This window comes from Drosophila pseudoobscura, chromosome 2 (genome assembly GCF_009870125.1).
Source record: "Drosophila pseudoobscura strain MV-25-SWS-2005 chromosome 2, UCI_Dpse_MV25, whole genome shotgun sequence".
Classification (NCBI taxonomy): domain Eukaryota; kingdom Metazoa; phylum Arthropoda; class Insecta; order Diptera; family Drosophilidae; genus Drosophila; species Drosophila pseudoobscura.
The window spans coordinates 17,320,653-17,345,141 of NC_046679.1; the positions used below are offsets into that span (position 1 = coordinate 17,320,653).

At 45.5% G+C, this 24,489-nt stretch overlaps 4 protein-coding genes across 8 annotated transcripts; 3 read left to right on the forward strand and 1 right to left on the reverse strand.

Moving 5' to 3' along the window:
• The first annotated feature begins 1,434 nt into the window (after positions 1 to 1,434).
• On the forward strand, positions 1,435 to 15,244 carry Elovl7 (ELOVL fatty acid elongase 7). Of its 3 annotated transcripts, none has more exons than XM_015182055.2 (6): positions 1,435 to 2,041; positions 12,335 to 12,472; positions 13,239 to 13,346; positions 13,413 to 13,493; positions 14,277 to 14,738; positions 14,807 to 15,244. In XM_015182055.2, exons 1-6 carry the CDS (start codon positions 2,039 to 2,041, stop codon positions 15,014 to 15,016), a joined length of 1,002 nt encoding a protein of 333 aa, XP_015037541.1. In that variant the 5' UTR covers positions 1,435 to 2,038; the 3' UTR covers positions 15,017 to 15,244. The 3 variants fall into 3 exon arrangements, with proteins under 3 accessions (XP_015037541.1, XP_015037542.1, XP_001359018.4); XM_015182056.2 differs by lacking the exon at positions 1,435 to 2,041 and adding an exon at positions 3,794 to 4,089; XM_001358981.5 differs by lacking the exon at positions 1,435 to 2,041 and adding an exon at positions 8,446 to 8,660.
• A 2,767-nt stretch (positions 15,245 to 18,011) lies between these two features.
• On the forward strand, positions 18,012 to 18,882 carry Sfp84E (Seminal fluid protein 84E). Its single transcript, XM_003736598.3, has 2 exons — positions 18,012 to 18,110; positions 18,167 to 18,882. The coding sequence occupies exons 1-2, from the start codon at positions 18,108 to 18,110 to the stop codon at positions 18,749 to 18,751; spliced, it is 588 nt and encodes a 195-aa protein (XP_003736646.3). The 5' UTR covers positions 18,012 to 18,107; the 3' UTR covers positions 18,752 to 18,882.
• On the reverse strand, positions 18,820 to 19,601 carry Os-C. Of its 2 annotated transcripts, none has more exons than XM_003736599.3 (3): positions 19,449 to 19,601; positions 19,205 to 19,397; positions 18,820 to 19,145 (listed from the first exon to the last, which is right to left on the reverse strand). In XM_003736599.3, exons 1-3 carry the CDS (start codon positions 19,536 to 19,538, stop codon positions 19,108 to 19,110), a joined length of 321 nt encoding a protein of 106 aa, XP_003736647.2. In that variant the 5' UTR covers positions 19,539 to 19,601; the 3' UTR covers positions 18,820 to 19,107. The 2 variants fall into 2 exon arrangements, with proteins under 2 accessions (XP_003736647.2, XP_002137575.1); XM_002137539.3 differs by having other exon boundaries at positions 18,820 to 19,150.
• Positions 19,602 to 20,347: 746 nt separating this feature from the next.
• Positions 20,348 to 24,415, forward strand: CD98hc (CD98 heavy chain). Of its 2 annotated transcripts, XM_015182057.2 has the most exons (7): positions 20,348 to 20,424; positions 20,489 to 20,513; positions 21,694 to 21,783; positions 22,295 to 22,467; positions 22,527 to 23,803; positions 23,878 to 23,883; positions 23,973 to 24,415. In XM_015182057.2, the coding sequence occupies exons 1-7, from the start codon at positions 20,377 to 20,379 to the stop codon at positions 24,214 to 24,216; spliced, it is 1,863 nt and encodes a 620-aa protein (XP_015037543.2). In that variant the 5' UTR covers positions 20,348 to 20,376; the 3' UTR covers positions 24,217 to 24,415. The 2 variants fall into 2 exon arrangements, with proteins under 2 accessions (XP_015037543.2, XP_001359019.3); XM_001358982.5 differs by lacking the exon at positions 23,878 to 23,883 and having other exon boundaries at positions 20,351 to 20,424; positions 23,973 to 24,361.
• Positions 24,416 to 24,489: the final 74 nt, after the last annotated feature.

Below are 24,489 nucleotides of genomic sequence, written 5' to 3' on the forward strand. Positions count from 1 at the left end.
TATGTTGATTAGTTGCTAATAGAAAATTATCCAACCTGAGATCAAAAGGACTAAAATTATACGACAGCCAGCCAACCTTACAATTGGAAATTTCATTCTGGTTGAACATTTAATCGACTGCGACGACCTTTGGTATAAAACAAAACTGGCTTAAACTTTAAAACTAAGTAAAGCTGAAAGTATCCGAAGTTTGATCTGAACTTTTGAAATATTATTAGTGTGGTGGTGGATATTCCACCCAGAAGGAAGCGTTTTGGACCCCATAAAGAACATAGTAATTCGATATAGCCATTTCTGTCTGTCTGTCCCGATTAGCCCCTAGATCTAGAAGAGAGATATAGAGCATTCAAACGTTGTATCTTAACACCACCGCCACCTTAAAGGACGAATATCTGTGGCATCCACATCCATCCATTTTGAGGGGGTGGCACAGGGCGTGGAAATATTTGGAAAAAAACTCGTTGCTGTAGCTCCTATAGTTTCTAAGAACTAGGCGTCAAACAAGACGGACAGACATGGCTCTATTGACTCGGCTATTGATGCTGATGAAAAATGTATATAATTTGAGGGCATTGTGGCTTCGAGCGTATCCCGAGTTAGATTACCTATTGAATAAAAACAGACCAAAAAAAATAAGCCTTCTGTTGTGACAATTATGCTGGCAGTTTAATAATAGTTTTGGAATATTTCGATAAAATTCGATAAATATGCCCATCGATTAAAAATTAATATAAAAATAGTTTAATGTCACTAGACGCTGTGTATAAATTCAAATAGTAATTCTAGATATTCATTAAAAAAAGCTGCATAGCCCTCCCAATTCGCGGAACGGAAAATGATATTAGTAGAACAACCGGGTTGGCTGTGAATCATATCGGATCGGAAACGCTCATTACTCTCTGTTTCATACATCTTCACGAAAACAGCACGCTTGTGGGCTCCACGAGTAACGGGTATGACAGCAGAGAGCAAAAATCCCCGCAGAGACTGTGGTATTTTAGTTAATTATCGCTGCACTTCGGTGTGGGTGCAAAGCACAGCCGAAGCTCAGAAAACGATGTTCCAAAGGGCTACCAAGCTCTCCGTCTCCATGGCCCGCTCTCAGCCGCAGTCGGCAGAGCGCCAGGTCAACGCCGCTGCCAAGCATCCTTGCAGATCCAAAGTCGGCAGAGCGAGAGCGACTCGCAAACAATACATACATACACTGATCAAAGCACACACACATACATATGCATGAGGGCTTACAACCTGTTGCTGCCTCTGCTGTCGCTGTTGCTGTCGCTGCTGCTGTCGCTGCTGCTGCCGCTGCTGCTGCCGCTGCTGTTGCTGAGCTGCGCTCAGAATTTTGTCGAAAGCTTTCGTCTCAGCTTCGACTTTAGCTTCAACCTCGGCTGCCGCGCACGCTCACGATCAGGCCGCTGCTCCCGCTCACCGAAAATGCGCCACGCCACCAACAGCGCTCCTATGACTCGTATAAAAGCAAAGCGGCAGCGTGAAATTAAACTTATTTTGATTTTTGATTTGAATGTGAATACGTCCGCTCGCCCAGTCGCAGTCCAGTCAAGTCTAGCCGTAGCTTTGTGGTCAGCAGCATCACCAGCAGTACCAACGGCGTCACCATCACCAACAGCAGCAGCGACAGCGACAGCAGCAGCAGCACCAGCAGCGACAGCATCAGCAGCATCAGCCATCCAGCAATCTAGCCAGTCGCAGCTTCTCCGATTGTGATGTAGTAACAACCAAAATCGAATAAACATGATACGAAAGTGTGTGTGTGTCTGACGCGCGTGAAAGCCCCGATATAAAGAGGAGTCCAGTAATCAAAATCAAGGATAATCGAATCGAATCAAATCGAATCAAAACGAAGCGAAACGTAACAAACGAGAGTGCGGCGAACGAGCAGTGAAAAGTTGAATGCCAAAGCAAAGTAATCTTTGTAAATCAGCAAAGTGAATATCTTTAAATCCAATACGTCTTGCTGTATTAATTGAAAGGAGGCCGATCTCTAGTGCCTTAAACCAGCGTTTCACACAGGAAAATGGTAAGTTTCGCTATTGGGAATCTCCTCTGAATTCCTGTTGCATTTACCCGACTTAATGGAGAAAAATATAGTATCAGCTGGGACTCCACCCTGCAATTTTGGTTCTGACAAAGTAGCATGCAAGCGCGGCTGGGCTTTACGTCCAATCTCACAAATGACCCTTTGCCAGTCGCACGATTCGCATATGTTATTTATCTTGAATACGGTAGGGTGTTATTAAGTGAGCAGGGGAGAAAATATTCCCCGCCGTGCATTACAACATCCGCAATATTTCCTTAAATATCATATTGTGCGAGTATCTACAGTTAATTGAGCAAATTGAATAACTCTGGGCATGAACAAAGAGAGACTTCCATGAGATGAGAGTCATTATTCATTGAGAAAACCTTCCGTAAAGTGTCACGCTCACTCTTTCTCCCTCCACTCCACTCCGATCCAATCCGATCTCTTCTGATTCTCTTGTCTGTTTCTTTGGAAATGGAAAAACACCAAGTTCGGGCCCGAGCAACTGGTTTTCACTTTCAAGTACAAATTTTCGGGCAAGGTCTTTCAATGTCTTTCTCAAATGCATTTTTGCCGAGCGCAGACCTTTCAATGCTTTCGCTTTCCCCCACTCTCGGAATATTTTCTGTTTTGCTAGAGCCATTCGCACTTGAGATTCGAGAAAAGTGCACACAGAAATTGCAAGTGGTGCACTTTGCTGTGGCTTGTCTGCGGTGGCACCAGCACCAGCACCAGCACCAGTCTTGGCCAAGTGAAGTGAAGTGAAGGCTGACTCGTTGGAGGCTAACTCTGGGTTAGGCCCAGAGCCAGCTGGCTTGACCACATTCACACGGAAGTGCCGTGGAGCGCTGACCTTGAATCTCAACTGGGATAACAGGATAAGTAAGGCGCTCCGCTCCGATCCGATCGAGCGATGGGCGATGGCAAGTGAAATGATACGGCCTCATGGCCAGGCCAGGCAGCAGGGCGGGCTGGCAATCGAATGCTCTCCGCTTTGCCCATCTTCGTTGTTATCCTCAGGTCGTTTTATTTTTTCTGCTCATCATTCAGACTGCTTCTGCTGCTGATGGATGTAGAAATCCAGTGATTGTCATATTCATTCATCGGCTTGGCTTCCCTGCAAATTGGAAAAAAAATGTATTCGGTTTGGCAATCTGGCAATCGCAGCTGCCGCTGGCTAATGATCCAAGCTCCGGCTGTGGGCATTGCACCATTTTACAAAAAACAGCCCCAACATATCGAAACTTATTCAAATCTCCCAGTTGTTTTCTTCTCCTTTTGCCCGCTTACACAATGATTATTACACCTCGCGTTTTTTCAGCTTTTGCCGCACTTTCGGTGGGTCGCATATTTGACACTGAAAAGTGCCAAGAGGCTTGCGGCGAATTTTACTAGCCGCCGCACAGCCGCCAAACTGCGCAGCAATCACAGTCATCACAGCAGAAATGTGCCTTAATCAGTCGATTTGCTTGCGGGCACTGTACAGCAGACAGCCACATTAGAGAGACAGTTAGTGAGTCCCCGCTCCCGCTCCCGTCCCTGCTTCGCGCCCCGCCACCGCCACTTGCACTGGCACTCAGCTGTTTTCCCACCTGTGTGGGAGTGTTTGCACGAGAGAGCGGCGAGCGATAGCTCGGCTATCTCGGTGAGTCTCGGTGTGTGTGCGTGAGATAAGTTCGGCCGCATGTGACTGCGATCGGTTCGGCCTGCTCCACTCTGGTGCGTTCCACTTCGGTTTTCCTGGCACAACGCGGCGTATGCGCGATATACGAGAGCGGGAACTGCCTGCCAGTCGATGCATTTTTGCAACTGCCTCGCCATCGAGCCATTTGGGCAAAGGTTTATTGTCAATACTAACATTGAAACACGGCATGCGTGGCGCTCCACCGCGGTTTACCTGGCGTGTGCGTATGCGTGTGTGTTTGCGTGAGTGTTTGTGCCTATCCCCCTTCGTTCTGCTGATAACGGAGAGCGCGAACAGAGAAATAGAGAATCGACATTAAGCGATGACGATGTTATGGGACTCTTATCGGCTGGTAATTGATGTAAGTGTCATTGCAATTAAATTCATTGATTCACTGCCTGTTTGCGATTAAAACAGTACAGATCACCGTACAGGGTGTTAAGCGATCATAAAAAAGACCTGCTCCTGAGCCCATTCTAACACTTTACTGCCTTCTGAGAGGTTTAAAACGCTGCTAAAAAGCCATATACATTTCATTTTAACATATTAAAGATCAGATTTGATTTGCGTTTTGCTCGTTTGTGTGTGATTTCGTTGATTTAAATCGGTCCGATTTAGTCAATTGTTTTGTGCATTTTAAGTTGCTTTCGAGTCTAGGGCAGAGTAAATTGTGTGTCATGTCGTATGCGTAATATCGTGAACTGTGGCCAAAGCGAATTTGCATTAAGAGGGATTCAGGGTTCATGTTTCAGGGGGGGCTTTGCACGATTAATGAAATGTACTCTTTCAGAGCGTATTTCTTTTTTGCTTCATTTTATTAATTTGCATTGAAACCAATGAATTTTTACTTTTAATAGTAAGCGAATCCGCAAAGATTTTAACATATTTATGTATCAACTGACAGCTGAATAAATATTTATGTAAATATAAAACCATAGTGGTTGAAACTTGCGCCAAAATGTCCGCTTGGCCATTTTGTAATATTTAATATTTTAAACTATTTTTTGTATGTCTGTTCGTTCCTGCATGTCCCCATGCAAATCCCCCTACATTTTTAGCCCCTTGGCGGTTGAATATTTCACAATTCCATTTTTGCGGAGACAAAGCATTTGGAATGGAAATATTATGCGACCTGGTCTTGACCTATCCGTCTCCATCTGAAAACGGCTGCAACCTTCGATGATCTTCATCTGAAGAAAAGTGTATCAAGTTCTCGTGAATGGGGAGAGAGAAGGAGAAATTCCGAAAACTTTTCGAGCACCCGTTCGATACAAGGCGAAATTTCAGATATGTGGTTAGACTGAACCTGATAATTAGTATGTGAGGAGGGCACCCGTACGCAAACTGATTGAGCTAAAAAGTCATTGCCTGCTTAATTACATCGTTAGTGATTTATAAGGCTCCGAGTGCTCCGGCCTCTGGGGAGTGCGCGGTGTCTAGGGGGAGAGGTGGGCCGAAACTCAATGGGCGACATCGGAATGGCGTATTAAATAGCTGGTTTTAGAGCCATTTGATAACTCACTGGAACTGGAAATATATGTATATAATCATATATCTCTGAAGATATCTGTATTGCTATAGAGAGAAGGATGCAACGTGGGATGACTCAGCTAAAGGTCTCCAAATGGCATCCAGCATTATGAGCATTTGGAGTATTTGCAGCTGTGCACTTGACTACGGATCGAGTTTTAGCGGCGGCAGCAGCAGCAACAATATTTCATCAACTTGCAACTTGAAACGGGGCTGAAACTTAGTGAGCGGAGCAGAATCGCCTCGAAAAGCAACGGCAACAAAAATGGCTGCACATGGTATGTGGACGGGCTTCCTTCGCGCAGCATGGCAGCGCTGGTGGCAACAACAACAAATGTCTTGCACCAATTACTTGGCCTAGGATTTTAGGCCAGCGCCAAGCGGCCGACTCCAACGCTGCTCGATTGCTAAATTAACGCGATTTAGTTGCTTTGAAAAGTCGCTAGAGTTAAGTCTTTTCAGCCACAAATGGACCCACATACATACATATATTGTTGGTGTTGTTGGTGCACCAAGTGCAACAAGTGTTTCGTTGTGGTTGTTGCTTCGCTCAACGTATGACGAAATGGCGCGTTTTAAATCGCGTGCAAGTCGCTCGCTTGAAAGTGAACGCTTGTTGCATTTTCAACTTGACCCACAAGAGGCGCAACAAAAATGCGGCACGACACCGATCATCGCGTGAAGAGGGAGTCTTGCTTGTATTTAATATACTCGAATATTTTCGGTTTTCTCTTACCAAAGATTTGTTTACACATTTAACAAATTGCACAAAGCCGCAGCTGCAGCAGCAGCAGCAACGCCAGTAGAAGCCGCAGCAGCCGATGCTCTCGCTGGCTGTCTGCTGGTGGTGTTGCATCATCGTATCGTATCGTATCGTCTTATTAGACAAGATGCCGCTTGGGTAAAAGTCGCAGGCTGAACCTGAATGTTGGCTCCAAAAGCCAGTTGCACACCCCACACCCCACTCCCCACTCCGCTGTCCGTCTGCAACGCTCAACTTGACCTATAAATTGATTTTAATGTTGCGCAGGCTCGTGCACACCCGGTATAAAATACGTATACGCATACTCTTGCAGAAATGCCTCTACACACACACATGCGTATGTATTTGATTTGATTTTTCTTTGGCCCGTCTATTCGGGGCAATTTTTTTGTATTAATGATCGAAAATCATTAAGTGCGACACGAGCATCGATCGGAGTCCGATGGGTCCAAACCAGTTTGGCCCTTTACATTTGGCTTTTATCTCTGCTTCTTCTCGGTTGGTGGTGGCAGCGCCGACCGACTGTTGTTGGGAAAGTAAAAGTGTTGAGCCGGACAATTATGCGGCTCTACAAACGGGAAATCATAATTTTGTACTTACGAGTATTTCATTTTTGTGGCCTGTGCAAATTGCTTAGTGCCGCCCCAGAGATGGGACTTATATAAAAGTTATTAAAATAAATCAAATTAAAAATCATCCGAGCGAAGGTATTTAGACAGCACTGACGCTGTCACCTCTCCCCCCAACCACGAGTGTCTTGTTCCAGCTCAATTGCAAAAAAAATCCAAAACACAATCGAAAAACAAAATCACAGTCAGTAAACCAAGCCAGTCGCAGCCACAAGCCAATAGCCGGTTGGCCTTGACAAGAAATATATACTGAAATCTTCAGATTTGAACTGATGATTTCTGTTACTACATCGCAGCCTCAACAGCTCCAACACCTATATCATCTGCTCTCTGCCAGCTCCCCCATTCTCTCTACGAGATGTCTCTTCTCTGATTCGCTGTATCTTCCCTACCAATTATGCATTTGAAACCCAGACCAGACACCAGACACTGTCCCGGAGAGCACTCGGAACAGGGGAGGCTTGGAGCTTGGACCTGATGGAGGAGATGGACGCCTGGCTTAATTAATTGCCAGTCTGTTGTAAAGTGTTAATAGCACTTTTGTTTTGTTGCTCGATTGTGTTGGGACTCTTGCCGCTCTTCGTTGATAATTTAATTGCCCTTGTTGACGCAGGCTCCGGCACCAGCGAATGCAAATCTTGCCAAATACGAGTAGTATTTGTAGTTTGTAGTCTGGCTACTGGTTTGTATTGGTTTTTGGGTCAAATTGTACAAAACCCAAAATTTGAATGATACAAATGCAGTCGCCTTTGATTCGGATTTTGCAAGCATTTTATGTTCGGGATGAGCAGTCTTTTTCAATGTGAATGAATCCATAAACATCCAAAGAAAAAGAGCGGCGAAAGACGTTGGCATTGAAAACGGAATAATCGTATTAATTAGTTAAATCAACAAAACCTGGGCGGGAGCTTGGGCCATAAAAGCCGTGAAGATCAGCGAGGTTTCTTGGAAAAGATACACCACTACCACCACTCCCCTTTCCGCCCCGACTCTGATGTCTTCTTCTGAACCTGCTGGCCAGTGTGCTGTGCGATTAGTGGCAGAGTGGCAGCCACTTATTACACAGTCACTGGCCACACATTAGCAGAACAATTTGTCGCAGCGACCAAAGACTAAAGACCAAAGACTAAAGACAATCATTGTCGGGTCGTCCATCGTTCCCAGACGGAGCGGAGTAGGTGGCTTAGTCATTGACTGCTTCGGGCGGGGCCTGAGCATTGTGGGTCAGGCCCTGCTAAGGAGACGCTGGCGATGGCGATGGCGACACCGGGCAATGATGATGGATATGAATGGTGAATGGTCACTCATCACCAGCGTCTTCTGTTGGGACAGCCCCGAATCATGGGCACACAGTAAGTCTCAACTCATTTGTTGGGCTCTTTGGACCTCGGTCGTCTTTATGGCGCATAATGAAGCGTTAAAATGTAACGCGCAACGGCAGCAGCAGCAGCAGCCGCAGCAACAGCAACAATGGACCAACCACAAGCAGAAACAACAATTACAAATGCCTCTTTACACTTGCCGCTGACGCTGAGGCTGGTGCTGTCGGGACTGGGGCTGACGGAAGCATTTTTGTGGGCTTGGAGGGAAAGCATTTGGAGCCGGGCGCGTGTGAACCAAAGAAAGCGAAAAAGGGTCAGCATTTGGCCAAGAGATGCTGGTGATGCTGCTGAGGCTGTGGCTTACGCAAACTGGCCAGAGCCAGAGCCAGAGCCAGAGCCAAAGCCAGCCAGGCAACAGTCGGCCAGTCGAATGTCAGCTTTATGTAATAGCAAATACAATACATTTTCAACTGGCATACTCGTATTTGTTGGGGCAAAGTCCAGCCTAGCTAGCAGAGCTAGCAGCAGCCGCCAAACAGCTGGCGAGGCCAGAAGACGGCTCGGTTAAAAGCAAAATTCTGCCCGAGACATCGCCATCATCCTCACCTCATCGTGAATCGGCAGAATTCAATAGAAACGTTGCACAAGCCCCACTGTATGGTACGCCTATCGAGTGTATCCGATGCGAGTGAGTCAACATTTGCCATTTATTGGCCAACCTTTTGCAGATCGCCACATTAACGATATTCAAGTATATACTTATGTACTCATGTGTCTTTATCGTTCTTACCACGAACTGATCAGTCGATCTTGCGAATACCGGTTTCTATACCCAATTTGTCCTTTATCGAAGTGTATTTTAATTCTAGTTTATTTTGCCAAAAACAAAGTTCAACAAACTGCGACTCAAATGTATTTATTACTATATTTTATACTCGCACTGGTATCTGCTCGGGCTTACAGATGGCCGTAAATGATGTTTACGCTATGTTATTGTCGTCTTCGTTCTATGACCACCCAGCGGGTTCTTCGTGATTTGTGATGCGGACTTTTGTCTGATTTTTACTGCACTCTCAGCTTCCAGCAAATGTTAATTGAAACGACTTCGCCGTGTGCTTTTGCGTATTCCAGTCGGCGGTCGGAAATTTGCTCATTTGATTTATTGAATCGCTCAATTAAGACAGTGCCACTCCAGTCGCAGTGCGCACTACTCGAGAAGCCATCGGCAGCGCCCACGCTTAGGCCCGTCCGGTAGGTTCGTGTCTTGAGTCTTTTGTTTGGGTGCTTGGGCGTTGATAAACATCGGGGCAACAAGAGGGTTAAGACATGATGGATTATGGCTCGGCACGACAGGCCGCGCTATGACAGATCATTGGCTAAGCCGATCAGCAGTTCGCTTACAAAACGCGACAATTATGAATGGAATGCCTACGGTTCCGGCCTCGGCTTGAACTTCCTCCTGCCACTGCCCCCAACTGGAGCGCCACTCGGAAATGCACCGCTGTAAAGTGGTTTAGTTTTCGGACAGGGGCAAGAGCAAATCTAAGCGGACACAGCCCCAGCCAGCAGCCATAGACACAGACACAGACACAGACAGACAATTAAATTTAATTGCACTTAGTGATTGCCGCAGTGCCCTCCTCCTCCAGCTCCAGCTCCAGCTCCGTCTCCGACTGCAGTGTGGTGCGTGTTAAGTATATACAATTTCCATCTTAATGGATCTCACCTAGATAGTGTGAGAAACGGGTTTTATGACGCTCATCGCTAGTAATTTTCCTTAATCAAATGGCATAAAATATGTGAAATTAAAGCAGCACCGCTGACCCGCGCTCCAGGTCTGTGGCAAAAGTGCAGGCTGTGCGAGTGGCTTCATAGGTGCTTCTGGTGTGTGATCTGCCCCCACATTGTCCCCGCCCCCTCCCACGCGGGGGAAAGCTCGCGAAATCAGCGAAAAATGCCGCATCACCGGAAGCAATTGAAGGCTAACAAGACTTGAAGACCCGAGCATACGGATAGAAAATAAAAAGATGTACTCTTCTTGCAATTTATAGAAAAGATTATACAGATAGATTTGAAAAGGATTTACTCTGAGAGCTCTGAGAGGATTCCCATCGCCTAAAATGATTGGCCTATCATCTGTGGGTATTTCCTATTTCTGCACATCACCTGTTCGTATTTCTTCTTTCGAAGGGTATCCAAGCTTTGGCCTCGTACTCTCGGGTTTCCCCCTTGGAATTCAATTAACTAGCACGCACCTAAAAAAGTGAAAATCTCCGCCAGAGATCTCGGGGACGGGCTCTAAGAAAAGTGAATCTTAATTAGATGCAATCAGCGGCGACATTGTTGGGATGAGAGCGGAGCCCTTCCGGAGCCCAAGCAGGGGCAGCAATATTTTCCACCGATCTGAGTCACCGTCGCCGCCGTTTGATGGCGACAATTACGAGAATCTCGTTTTGGACGCTTCACTGGCTGCGGCCTACTCGTGCCGCCGAAATTACGTCAGCTCTGCAGTGGAAATATTGTCGAGTCACAAGTGGCGACACATGGAGCAGCACGAGTCCAATCGCTGAAGTGATGGAAATTTCAATCAATCTTGTAATAAAGAGAGATGGCCGGCGGGAGTTTCCAAGTGGCTGAGGTGACTGCGGTTCTCTCCCGACTATAACCCGCAATTACATCCACTCCGGCCACACCCACAGTATCCGCCCAACCACCGCCAACCACCGCCAACCACCGCCAACCACCGCCAACCACCGCCTGTCAGCCAGTTGGTCAGCCAGCCAGTCGGTCAGCGGGTTCATCTCAACGACTGTCGAGCCAGACCCTGTCCGTTAATGAACCGAATAGGCGAACGAACGGCATAACACGGCTCTCGGAGATCAATCTGGTGGCCATTGACAGCTTGCTGCTGTCCGGACCGTCTGACGTAGCTGGCCGAGACGAGGCGACGAATGAGCATTGTTTCCCCCGTGCACGTCTACGTCCGTGTTGGGTCGCGGATCCGAATGTCTTTGTTGGAGCTGGTGCCGACGAACAGGTACTCATGATGGATGAGCCTGCAGCTGGCCAGTGGCGTAGCTATCGTACCAAAGATGTGTTTGCAAACCAAAGGCCTGGGGCTCTGTGGGCACCTGGGCACCTGTGAGAACGAATTAGCCTAGTTTGGGCGAGATACGAGAATTGAGATTAACAGTTTCGAGCCAGTTTCGAGGTATTTCCTTAATTGTGAGTGGAATGGGTTGCATTCCTCCATTACAATTTCAAATGTCCCAGAGTTGGCTTTAATTAAATAATTGGATACACCGTATACTTACTCGTATCCGTATATGCGATTGTGTGCATCAATTGAATTGGCCTATTTCGAGGATTCTCCTTGACATTCCCCGGAATCGTGTCTTTCGCGACGACGCCCCTGATCCGCTCAAATCAATTCAGCTAACCCTAACCCCTTGCCGGAGTCGTAATTACGGACAGCTTTGTTGTTGTTCTTTAATTGCCGTCAGTCAGGTATTTAACTATTTAGTCAGCGATTAACGATCGCGGAACTGGTTTAACTCTTTCCTGGCATCCCCCTCGCTTCCCCACCCCTCCCCTCCCTCACCCTACCTATCTCTATCGTTAGATTTTTCCCTCTCCGTTAGTCTAGCCGTCCATCCGATCATTTGTTGATAGTTTCGCTTTGTTATTTATCACATGGACAAGGAGACATTGCAACATCGAAATCGGCAAGCTGGCTGCACCAGTTTTCAAATGCGAGGCTTACATTTCGGCCATTTATTTTCGAAACTAGCATGCCAAAGCACATATGTATGTACATACATACGTTCTATGTATATTATGGCGGCTGGCTTTACCGGTAGAGAACTACCGCGAAAAATCGATAGAAAATCACGGTGAACCGGCTAGTGGGGGGTAGCCGCGTACGGAAATTCGCCTAGAATGTTGTTTTTTGGCCAACTTAACGGATATTTCTTTCCGAGCCACTGGCTCTCAGTTTCCTTTGTTTCTGTGTGACTGGCGCGCCATGGCCGGCTTCATGTGGCGAAACAAGACTTGTCAGTAGTCATATTCGGAGATCCCAGTGAAGCGGAGCGAGCACCTTTAATTAGAGCCGAACCGCAGAATAGTTATAATCAATCAGTTGTCCGCCCCTTTGAACTTTAGTTGATCGTAGATCGTAAATCGGCGGATTTGGCGGAAACTCCATGGCTGCTCCACGGCTGTTGCAATGTTGTAATTAACGAGGCAAATTATTTATTGATTTGACACTTGATCTTGCCAGGCGAGCCTGGTGTTGCTGCTTGCCAAATCTCCGCTGAACACTCGACTAATCTGTTATCTTTCCCTTCGCTTACTTTGCAGGATTACCTCACAAGATTCTACGATGGTTGGCGGGATCTGATGGACAACAAATCGGATCCCCGAACACAGGGCTTCCCGCTCATGAGCTCGCCGTTCCCCACGATAGCCATCAGCCTTACATATGCGTACATCGTCAAGGTAAGTGGAGAGACTGAAACTGGGACTGGGACTGGCACTGCGACTGGGACTGGGGAATGGGGAAGCACCAAACTGAATCGAACACAACAACAGAACGATTCTGGCCAATTTATGCTAATTTACCAACCTGCCAGAACTGGCTGATAGCCATCCGGGAATGGCACTCAGCGATGCCATTTTGATGCCTTTCTGGAAGCTCGTCGGAAACTAGTTTCGGTTTATTGCATTGCAAAATGAATGTGAAACAAAAGAAAAGGTTCAGGGCCATCGCATGCCAATCCCAGAGCGGACAAACATACGGGACGATCGCTTGGCAGCTGGTGTCGAAATGTGACCCAAGCGAGGGCAACGAGAGATTATGCAAAAATCAAAAATCAAAAAATCGAAAATCAATTCGAATAAACGATTTCTATTTAGGTTGACCGCTTTGCAGTGGTTCACATTCATAGTATAGTTTTACCGAAGCATTTAACTTACTTTCACATAACTGCCGAAACCGCACTCAGACTTTGGCGCGCTCTCCGCAGCGGGGGAGCCAGGGCTGGCCAAACAAAAGACTTGGGCAACGAACTTGTCACAAAACCAACAGTCGACGTCGAAGTCGGCGTCGACGTCGACGTCAATGGGTTTGATTTGATAATTGCTGCAACGGGCTGTGGCCTCTATTTGATTATGGCAAATGACAGACCGAATGATGATGCCGAATCGAGGGCAAGGGACAAAGGGCATCATATTCAATATTCAATAAGCAATATATGTATTTCAGGTGCTGGGCCCCAAGCTCATGGAAAACAGAAAACCCTTCGAGCTGCGCAAAGTTCTGATTGTCTACAACGCGGCGCAGGTGATCTTCAGCACTTGGCTGTTCTACGAGGTAACCCCCACAGCGGAGACGGAGACCCACTTCCACTAGACGACTAAGCTCTCTTTCTTTTCGCAGTCCTGCATAGGCGGATGGCTGAATGGCTACAACTTGAGATGCGAACCCGTCGACTACTCTTACTCACCCAAAGCGATACGTGTAAGTGTTCCTCTTCTTTTTCAAGACTATATACACAGGTATAGTCGGGCATGGGGGTATGAATTTCCATATATTGTTTATGGTTAGCAAACAGCAAAGTTCTTTTGTTGACTGGGCCAGATTTTATGTAAGCAACCAGTTTCGGCTGCGGCAAGACAAGATATTAGCAAAAACGGCAATGGCGACAGGTTCTCTTATGCTAATCAAAAAGAAATGGATACCGAATACCAGACGGCCGGCTGGCCGGCCGGCTTTGTGGCTCTTTGCCTGTGGGGATGGCGAGGAATAGAGAACATTTTATGCGGCTCTCTCCGCCTCACGTGTGCCGTCAGGTTGGCTGACTGGCAGTGGCTGGCTGGGTCTTAGAAAGCTGATCGCCCAGAGATTTTGCAAATTGCTTTTTTGTCATTGATAAGCGTTGAGACTGTGTTACCGTTAGTTCAAATGCGAATGGAAGGCGCCCTGCTTAAGCTGAAGGCGATCTTTGCATAACAAAAACGAAAGATTTGAAATATTGGTACTGGAAGGCCATAAATATTGAGAGGTGGCGAGCCCAGTTCCACTCTCCAAGAAGTAATATCGATCTATAAGACAGAGGAACACCAGAACGAACACTCTCTAGAGGATGTCGTGTGAGCAAGTGAAGCACGATTAACGCTTACAGTCACCAGAAATGTAGGGTTTCCAGAAAATAGCATAGAGTTAGGGACATGGTAGTGATAGAAATGTGTACAGGGTGGAATATATACATCCATTTGGTTTCATATCGTGATCATCTTTCAGACGGCCGAGGGATGCTGGTGGTACTACTTCTCCAAGTTCACAGAGTTCTTCGACACCTTCTTCTTTGTGATGCGTAAGCGCTACGATCAGGTGTCGACCCTGCACGTGATCCACCACGGCATTATGCCGGTGTCCGTCTGGTGGGGCGTCAAGTTCACCCCCGGCGGACACTCGACGTTCTTCGGATTTCTCAATACCTTTGTGCACATAATCATGTACACGTACTACATGTTGGCTGCGATGGGACCGAAGATGCAGCGCTACTTGTGGTGGAAGAAATACCTGACGGTGCTGCAGATGATTCAGTTCGTCCTGGTCATGGTGCACTCGTTCCAGCTGTTCTTCAAGAACGACTGCAACTACCCGATCGGCTTCGCCTACTTCATTGGCGCCCATGCTGTGATGTTCTACTTCCTATTCTCCAATTTCTACAAGCGGGCCTATGTGAAGCGCAATGCCAAGGTATGTACAGCCGATTCCGGTCATACCTCTTAAGCTCAGCTCCGCTTCTCTTCTGCGTTTATCTGCAGGAAAAGGCAGCCTTGAAGGCCAACGGACATGCGAACGGCGCCATCAAGACCCTGAAGGACGGCGACGTGCCGCCCACTCGGAACGGCCAACTCAACGGTTCTGCGAACGGCTTCCACAACACCTTCTCCAAATTCACCACGGAGATGTGCAATCCGGCGCTGAATACGACGACGCGACAGCGGGCGCTCGTCAACGCCGGCAACAAGTAGAGCGCCGCCAGCCAGCCAACGCCAACCAGCCAGCCAGCCAAACAAGAAACAAACATAAGCATAAATTAATTACGCTACCATTTAAATTACCGTACGATTAAATTAATCATAAGCATAGGGAGTCCAAGCCTAATCTAAGCCAAATCGAATTCGTAATCAATATCCAACACATACAACAAAATGGAAAGCATATTTTCATGGAAATCCAATCCATAGCGATCGCACCACCCCAAGCACGCCACGTCACGCTGAACCTCTCCTCTCCATCTTCTGTACTCTACAGATTAATTATAATTTGTATCCAACTTTGTATACCTACGCATTCGACTCTCAGTCAGACCAATGCTCGTGCATTATCCTCCCTACATGTGGAGGACGAGTACAGAGATAATCGACATGTATATTTTCTACTATATAGCACACCCTTGAGCGATTATGTCGCAGACCAGGCTCTATCTATTACTTACTATTAATTACCTATCGCCCTTTATTTTTGTATTTTGGTAATGCAAGCGACAGCTTTTTATACGTGTACATTATTTCGTTGGATTGTTTTGAACAAAAATATGTGTTTTTATTTTATAAATAAATTCGAGATTTAACTGAAACTGGTTTTGTTGACCCCTTTCGCATAAGACGGCGATTTTATACCCTGGATACCATTCTGATTTCGAAAACAGTTGAGTTTCTTCGACAAATAATCCTATGAACCGATTGGACAATTAAATTTAAATGGGCGTGGGACTTGGTTAAAAATCCAGTAAACGCAGAAGTATTTACACTACTCACGAAAAGGAACGGTGGGGATTCTTGGGCCTAGTATTGAATTCCAAGCGCTGGGTTGTCTGTTCCATCAGGGGCTCTCCTTTGGTCCATCACACAGCTGATCGTGTCGAAAATGAAGGTGATCTTATCCGGCTGCTCCCACTCCTCGACAATGGAATGGAATTAATTAAGGGGAATGCAATTAAAGGGAATTGTGGACGATGCCTTCGGATGCACGCGAAGGTTTCCTTCTTTGCGCTGTTAAAAAGTATGCTCTAATTTATTTGTCGAAGGGGTTCGCTGATAAAATAGCAAAAGCTTCGTTTTTTCTTGAAATAAAATTACTCAAAGAAACGAGGTGGAACGTTGTGATTTTACGGCAGTAACTCTACATTTATACTCGATACTTATTTAGAATGGCTCTCCTCCGCCAGACGGCGCTACCATTGAACGACAACGAGTGCGTGCGAGAGAGACAGACAATCAGTCATAACGTCGCCACAAATCTTATATACCGCTCATTTTGAGTATCGGGTATAAAAATTTTAATAAGGAAATTCGGAATGAAAAATGTATAGCATATTTGTGGGTGGGTTACCATGTAGAATTCATGTAGTTAGGTATTTATTGCCTACTTCGAGGTTGAGCCGACGATGACGCTGCAGTGCGGGAGCGTATGAATTTGTATGAATGTAGCTCAGAGTGTGGTACAGTGGGCAGTGCGAACAACAAAAAATAATAAGGATTTAATTTACTACTGCACCACTGGCTATAATCTATGGCTTATGGCTTACAATTGAGATTTAGTTTCCGGGTTTCATTTTTGCACAGTCCTCATCTGTCTTATAAAGAGTATTTCTAACCATCAGGTACCATCAGACAAGGGGGCTCGGTAATCTGGACTATATATATACTAACTATCCAGAATTATGCAGTGAAGAGGATTGGCAATCGAGACCCGCTTTGAAGCTGCAGCTCCATCGAACACGGAAGAAGACGCCAAGAGGCTCACTGGCGTCGCCATGACCATTGCCAGCTTGTATCTGGATACTAGCGAGGCCAGTGAGTTTTATGTAGGCGAGGTGGTGCCTATAGCATCTAGGCTATAGAAATTGTGCCTCTTATTGACCTGTTGTGTAGAGAAACTATTTGTACTGAGTTGGCTCTAAGTGACACCTTCCACGGCAGTTTTTCTTTTACATAGTTCACAGCCAGTCCAGAAACAAACACACAAAAAAGATTAAGAACAGTTTTAAGAACGTTGTTGTTGGTAAATTGGTACGTGCATACCTGTACAATATATGCACGTAACTATGTTCTTACAAAAAAGTTGGAGGACAGACATTCCATGCAGTAACAAATTACACGGTGTAAATTGGACCTTTATCTTTAATCAAAAATTGCATACGATTCGACATGCATGGATTCATCGATTGAACAAGTATAGCGACGAATGCCCTTTACATAAGATTTCAAAAGCCCATGAAATTTGGAAACTCGATTCGAGGTGCATTCAGCTATTAATATAGACAATCAGTTTTGATACGTATGTTAAAATCTCAACAATGTCCGAAGAGGATAGCGGTGCAAAGTGCATCCAGATGCCATTCTGCAATGACACACCCAATTTGTGAAACTACTCTCCAAAAATTATTGTTGGGACACAAACTGTGCGCAAATTGGAGGTCCTCCCTTGAGGCTTGGTTATGGAAAAGCCTTCCCACTGAAGTTTCGGCCCTCGATAGTAACCAAAAGCCTGTGATTGTCGCTACTCGTGCATATGGTAAGGTACACCAATACTTTGTTGAGAGTATGCAAAACAATCTTGGGCGCAAAGAAACGGGGATAAAAATAACCTTGGGATGCTAAGACGATGCTGTATAATTATTTCATTAGCAGCTAATGCACGACTTCCGAATGCGCTTATGAACCAGGTCATCAACGCTAATGAAAACATTGTATACCCGAGGCTTGCGTGAGCAAACAGCCAATTTTGCATACACGAATATCGATTTCCATTTAAGGAAGGAAGGAATATGAGGGTAGCATTTTTCAAGACTCAATCTCAGTTGAAAAGATTCCAGTAGGCAGATTCTATATACATATATGTATATTTATGTGCTATATTCAAACTTTCCTGTTGACTATTCCGTTGTCTAATTTAAGACAAATACAGTGTCGATCCATGAAACGATGCGATGTGCTAACAGGCAAGATCAAATCAAGTAAAACTAAGATCCGAAAAATCGCTAGTTAGTGGTGAAGCGAAACTGGTTGGAAGTTATGAGCTTGGCAGCAATGTCAATTGAATCCGAAAGGGCTAAAGATGGTGAGAAGGCTGCCAAGGCATACTGTAATTATATAATTCAAATGCATCTTTCCTAGCGCTTTGGTACAGCTTTTTCCTTGGGATTGGCCCTTTGCCTTCTGCTACTCCTGCATACCAGTTCTTCGGAGGCAAGAAAAAGAAATCAGAACAGGGCAGCAAAATCTCGGTCATCCAATCCGATTGCAGCAATTGAGTACTTTGATGAGCCTGAGAGACAGCGTACTTCAATGCGCAACGGTCTTAACCGTGCGCACAATAACCCGGGCGATGCCGATTATGGTGGCAAGATATGGGATCAAGATAAAACTTTACTTAGGCACCAACATTTAACTAAACGGCTGAGTGGTGGCGCGGAGCCGGGCGCTGCTTTCTTCAATCAGTGCCGTTCCATATTCAAGGAGGAGAACTTTGCAGCCCATGTCGTAGCGGGAATACTGGATTCGATTACGACACGGCTTGAACAGCTCTGCGCCGACAAAGCAATCCATCCGCTTTATAAAAAAATGGTCGCTGGTAATCTTTTTTGCCATTCTAATGTACTCGAGACCATGGACATGCTTCTCGACCTTCTATTAGACCAGGTGGAAAAGCGTTGTGAAGACATACCCGGATTCCATGGTATTTTTATCTTCACCAAATGAACAGACAACTAAGATGAACTATGCCTGAACCTGAAAGATTTCAGAGAAACAGTGTACAGAAAAATATATGTATTTTCCAGGACACACTTTAATATTTAAACGCAAATAAAGCAAATAAAACTTATCACAAACCGTGAGCTTCTAAGCTACTCTCTATTATTGCACAAATCTGCATCTATCTGAAGGTTGGGTTGCAAAATCACCGCAGTCACCAGATCAGTTCTTCAAATGTTAGCCTTTTTATAGCGATAGCATGTGAATTTTACTTCCTCTCCTCGGAAAACCCATCCAAGCTGCTCTTAACGTTGTTCAAAAACTGGAGGGACCTGGCTATGCGATCGCCTACTGCGTCCGGGCTAGGTAGAACAGCCTCCAGCAGAATTGGGACGATTTGCTGGCCTACGGATTGAAAAAGCTCAGCGATCTTGATAATGGTGGCCGGGTCTGGCAAACCTGGAATTCCCGCGCGTGGCAACAAAGCATCATCCGAGCCGACCTCGCGACGTCTGCGTGCAGTCTCTTCCGAGTCCTCGACCGTTTCCTCGGAGGATGAATCATCATCATCGCCATCACCATCACCATCGCCGCCCTCCTTTTTGATCACCACCTCTGTCTCGTTCTCGTCTGCAGCAACTGTGATCACTTCCTAGCGCGGGGAAAATATTCAGATTATGCTGGATTTAAACTCATCTGTCACCTGTGGCCTGGCCTCCGTCTGGAGCCCCACTTGTAGCAGCACCAGCAGGAAGGAAGCTAGCAGCATCTGTCGTCTCCCATGAAAGCCCATTGTTTAAACTTGACGAAGTGCGCCCGCTGGCGATATTTATAGTCCTCACCTAATGGTCTAATGACGCTTGCATGTCGGCCAATAGGCCCCGTAATCTAATCCGCCCCAGGAAATTGGTCAATTTCTGTGTGGAGAGCAATTTTAGTTCTGTCAACCTTGCTGACGCCGAATCGGAACCACCTGAGAGTGGGGGCACCGGCAACGGCATCGCAATTCAGACGTGCTATCACTTTGTAGCAGCCAGCCTCTTCCATCACGAGACGGAGACGCTGCACATTTTGGGCTTGGAATGTGCCGACTTGTGCATTTTTTGCCCATCTCGGCCTCGGCCCAGCCCAACCCAGCCCGAACAACTTGCTTGCCAATTTAGCAAGTCTTGCTCACTCGCTCTCGCACTCGCACTCGCCCAGGTAAGCTGAGCTGGCAGGCAGACAGGTAGTTTTGGGCCCGGCTCGGCTCGGCTCTGTCCGGCTGCTGCCCCTGCCACAGGCACATAAATTGTAATTAAATCAAATTCGAAGAGAGATTGCGGTGGAGAGACTGGGTCTCTGGGATCGATGCACTACCAACGCGTATCTGCAAATTCATTTTCGATACAGGCCTCCAACCAGGCAGTTGTCATTTATTTGTTCGCCATTTGCGGGTAGTTACTAACCCATGATATTACCATGATATTCGCGATTTAAAAAGTGTGAGAAATACAAATTTTAGAAACTAGCTCTTTCAATGTAAGTTATGTTAATTAAAAATGTGTAAAAGTGGGCTCGATTGCAAAATGAACAATTTCGTGACTATTGTGATTTTTACAGATTCTTCAAAGCTACCACAAAAGTTCGCCATGAATTTATTTTCACGCCTGAAACGTTTAGGTGGCGCCGCCTGCAAGGTAAGAAATTACTCTGAGATCATAATTTGTTTCACCGAAATAAGCCAAATACATCTTATTGCAGAACTCCGCTACATTGCCTGTTACAGGTCTGTATACACCCTAAACATTTGAAATTTGCGCCAAATTATTTAGCGAATTGTATCAATCAGTCTTCGCAAGCGTCGTTTAATAACGCGTTAGGATGATATCTATTGTCGATATGGTCACACTTGAAATTACAAAGAGTTTTTTTTGCCGCATGTTATCGTACGAACCTCACCTCGCGTGTGAGGACAATATACCTTGAAGACTAACTGTGGATTCAAGGTATAGTGATCAAATGGGTTGGATTTTTTTTAGGTCAAAATCAAGCCGACGGTATATTTCCGGTATATTGGTATATTGATTTGATCAATTTCATCTATTAAATTTGATTTTTAAAGGTATATTTAAGAACAAATGGTATAGAAACTTCCTACGCAGGGTTTTTTGTATTTTCGCACTTTCAAATCCTTGTCGCGTACTCTGGGATGCTTGTCATCCCAGGCTCTAATGAATGCCGAAACTAGTCTCTGTTTAAATGGTATTCAACGATTTTTGCAATCAGCTGTTTTCTTTCTGAGAATATGCATGAAACGAAATAGGGTATACAAATGGCCATATCCAGTTGATAAGCAACAAGTCTTCAAATACCAGCAGCATGGACATGAAAACTTTGCGACTGGTTTTCTGTTGGACATTTTTGTTTAAACCTTATTTTAGCCAAAATAAAATAAAAGCAAGGACTAAAAACTAGCCAATCTTGAAGAAAATTTATTCATCAACGGCCTAAAATTATGTGGGCAGAACTAAGGGTTTTAGTTTGCCAGAATTATTCAACGGAATATAAATATTGAACAATATGAACGATTATACTCTTTCGTGTTTTTGTGTGACCTATTTCGCTAAAACCTTTTTTGTTTGGCCTATTTCGCTAAAATCTTTTTTCAGACAAGATCCAATAAAAAAAAGCGATTAAAATAAGCCAGTCAGGTAGAAAATTGATTCAATAATAGGATAAAATTATGTAGGCAGGGCTGAAGGTTCTATTAAGTTTGTTATATTGCACGGAATATCAAAAACGAGGAATATGTATAATAGAACTTGAACTCGTCAGTATATTTATGGTATATATTCGAAATGAGACGGTATATTTTGATATATTTTGGAGAGTCGCTATATTTCTGAGAGAACACACGTTGTAATCAATTATCGTTTACAATTTCAATTACGAACTCGTTTACGCAGCTGCCGCAGAGACGCCAGTGGATTCCACAGAAGTTTTTAAAACCATAGCGGAGGATAAATTGCTGGGCAGCAAGCCAACACCCGAAATAGGTAATTCTATATAAAGTATGTATAATTAATGTGAGAAAACATAATTGCTGACGTAACAAAGCAAAGCCATTGCACTCCAGTATATATATACATATACATTTATATGTATGTACTATATTTGCAAATACATATGTAATTATGTAAAAAGGCGTGGGTGGTGGGCGTACGTGCCTTATCAGAGGTGACAGATACTGAAAATATGCGTCGAGCTGGAATGATAGGATATTGATTTTATCAGAACAGTGCCAATTCCTGGTTAAGTGCAAACATAAGTGATGACGTCAGCAACGCCTCGGTGATAAAATTCCATATGTATGAAAGACTGGGACTGGGACTCTCCATTGGACGAATCATTTAATTTACGTGTGTGGCTGAAAATTCCCAGCTGGGCTTTCAACGTAACCTTAAAATTCTTGCTTTGAAGAGAAAGTCGCGTTCGATGACGGCGAGATTCTAATTTCCGCTTAATTGAGGCTGATTAAAGTCAATTTAAAAACTGTTCACTTTTCAGTCGACATGGTGCAAGAGGAAAAGATTACTGTGGCGGATGGCGCCGACGAGCAAATGCTGGGATCTGGCGGGCCTGACGAGAAGCTGGCCGGACGAGATGAGGTCAAATTCATCAAGGGCGATCACCAGAATGGAGATGCCAAGATTGATATCGGACACGTTAACGGAAAAGCTGTAAGTGTAGTGGAATCTATAGGAAATCAGGGTGCTAACCTTAAATTTCCTTTGTGTAGGCCTTTACGGGCATGAGCAAGGAGGAACTCATGAAGTACGCCAACGATCCGTTTTGGGTGCGCTTGCGATGGATTTTCTTCGTCGGTTTCTGGGTCATCTGGGCAGCCATGCTTGTGGGCGCCATTATGATCATCATCGGAGCACCGAAGTGCGCTGCTCCTCAGCCCTTGCCCTGGTACAAGCGAGGACCCCATGCGAAGTTCGCTGGTATTGAGGCTGCCAAGCCGGATGACGTCGAGACTGCCAAGAAAATCCATGCTACAGGAGCAATATATGAGCTTCCCGCTGCCCTAACCTACAGTGTTAGCCAGCCTGAAGTGGAGCAACAGATTAAGAAACTTGTGGCCCAATACCAGGCCAGCGATGTAAAGGTAATCCTTGATTTGACACCCAACTACGTGGGCAAGGAGTCGAAGTTGGTTCAGGATGCTCTCGAAAACAAGGAGAAGCGGGCCGCCTTTGTCTGGGTGAGCGGAAGATCGGTCCCACCCACCAACTGGCTGAAGGTCGGTGGTAATCGGTCCGCTTGGGAGCAACTGGATGACAGCTATGTGCTCTCCCAGTTCCAAGATGGCTACTACGATCTAAAAATGAACAGCTCAATAATAAGGAACGAATTCGGTGGGGTGCTAAGGCATCTGGTGGAACTGGGTGTACAAGGCTTCCGCCTGAAGAATACCAAGTTCTTTGTGCTGTCCGACAGCCTCGAGGACGAAGTCATCTCTGCAGTGCCCAAGGATCTGAATCTGGGACCCAGCGAATATGGCTTCTACGACCACAAGCAAACCACCTTCCTCTCTGGGCTGGGCGATGTGCTATATGAATACCTGAGCATTGTGAAGAATGCCTCCGCCGATGCCTTCCTATCGGTGGCCGAGGACATCGTACAGCCAGAGGTGTACCAATTGAGTGAGGTTGCAGGGGCCAACGGCATTGATCTGCCTATGTACGGCAACTTTGTGAAAGTGCTTAGCAAATCTAAGCCAGAGAAGTCTCTGTTTAAGAATCTCGAGAACACGCTCCTCCAAGCAGGCAATGGAAGCTGGCTTCAGTGGAACTTCCGTGATGTCTACGTGGACACCCCCCACGACCCGTCAGCCCTGGCCTTGTTCCTCTCTATGTTGCCAGGCGTGCCAGTGGTGTCAGTGGATGCCATCGAGTATCAGAACGTAACCGAGAAGACCTACAAGCATATCGAGCAGCTGCGCCACTCGGCCTCCTACATGCACGGCGAGTTGAAGCTCTATGAGGCGGATCCTCTGGTGGCCTTCTCAAGGTAATGAGTCCTTCCGTATTCTTTTATTTCCTTGACACTAATCTTATAACTTTATTCATGCTTGCCCATTGAAGGCAGAGGTAAATTCATGACTCCACTTAACACTTTTTGTCTTTACCTGATTTTTTTGTTTTCAACATTTTCTTACTGAATCTTTTTATTCCTGCAGAATCAAGTCTGGCAATCCTGGCTACTTTGTAATCTTCAATCCCACCGACTCGCCACAGTCTAGCAACATTACCAACGCCCACGATCTACCCGACAAAATGACTGTCTCGGTGTTCAGCGAGAACTTCAACAATTACGAGGAAGGCGACAAGGTAACGCCCCTTGGCAAAGTTAGCCTTGGCGATCTTAAGGTGGCCCCACAGTCGGCCATCATTCTGACCTACGTGCCAGTGAAAACGGAATAAATATGTCGTATGTCCTACAACACAACTACTGTATTGCACAAAGATGTGCATATCTATAAATAAGCTCGCTTCAATGTTCACTGAGATTCAAAGCCGCAAAACAAAACAAAAAATTTGTTGAGAAAATATATACATATTAAGAGTTCTCTGCTTGTTTAATCGCTTGCTATACAAAAATATAAAAGATTATTAGATTGCATTTAATAAAACGGTTTTTAATTATTGTTATTACCTTTCAGGGAGTTTAAAAAATTGTTCAGGTGTTTTTATTTG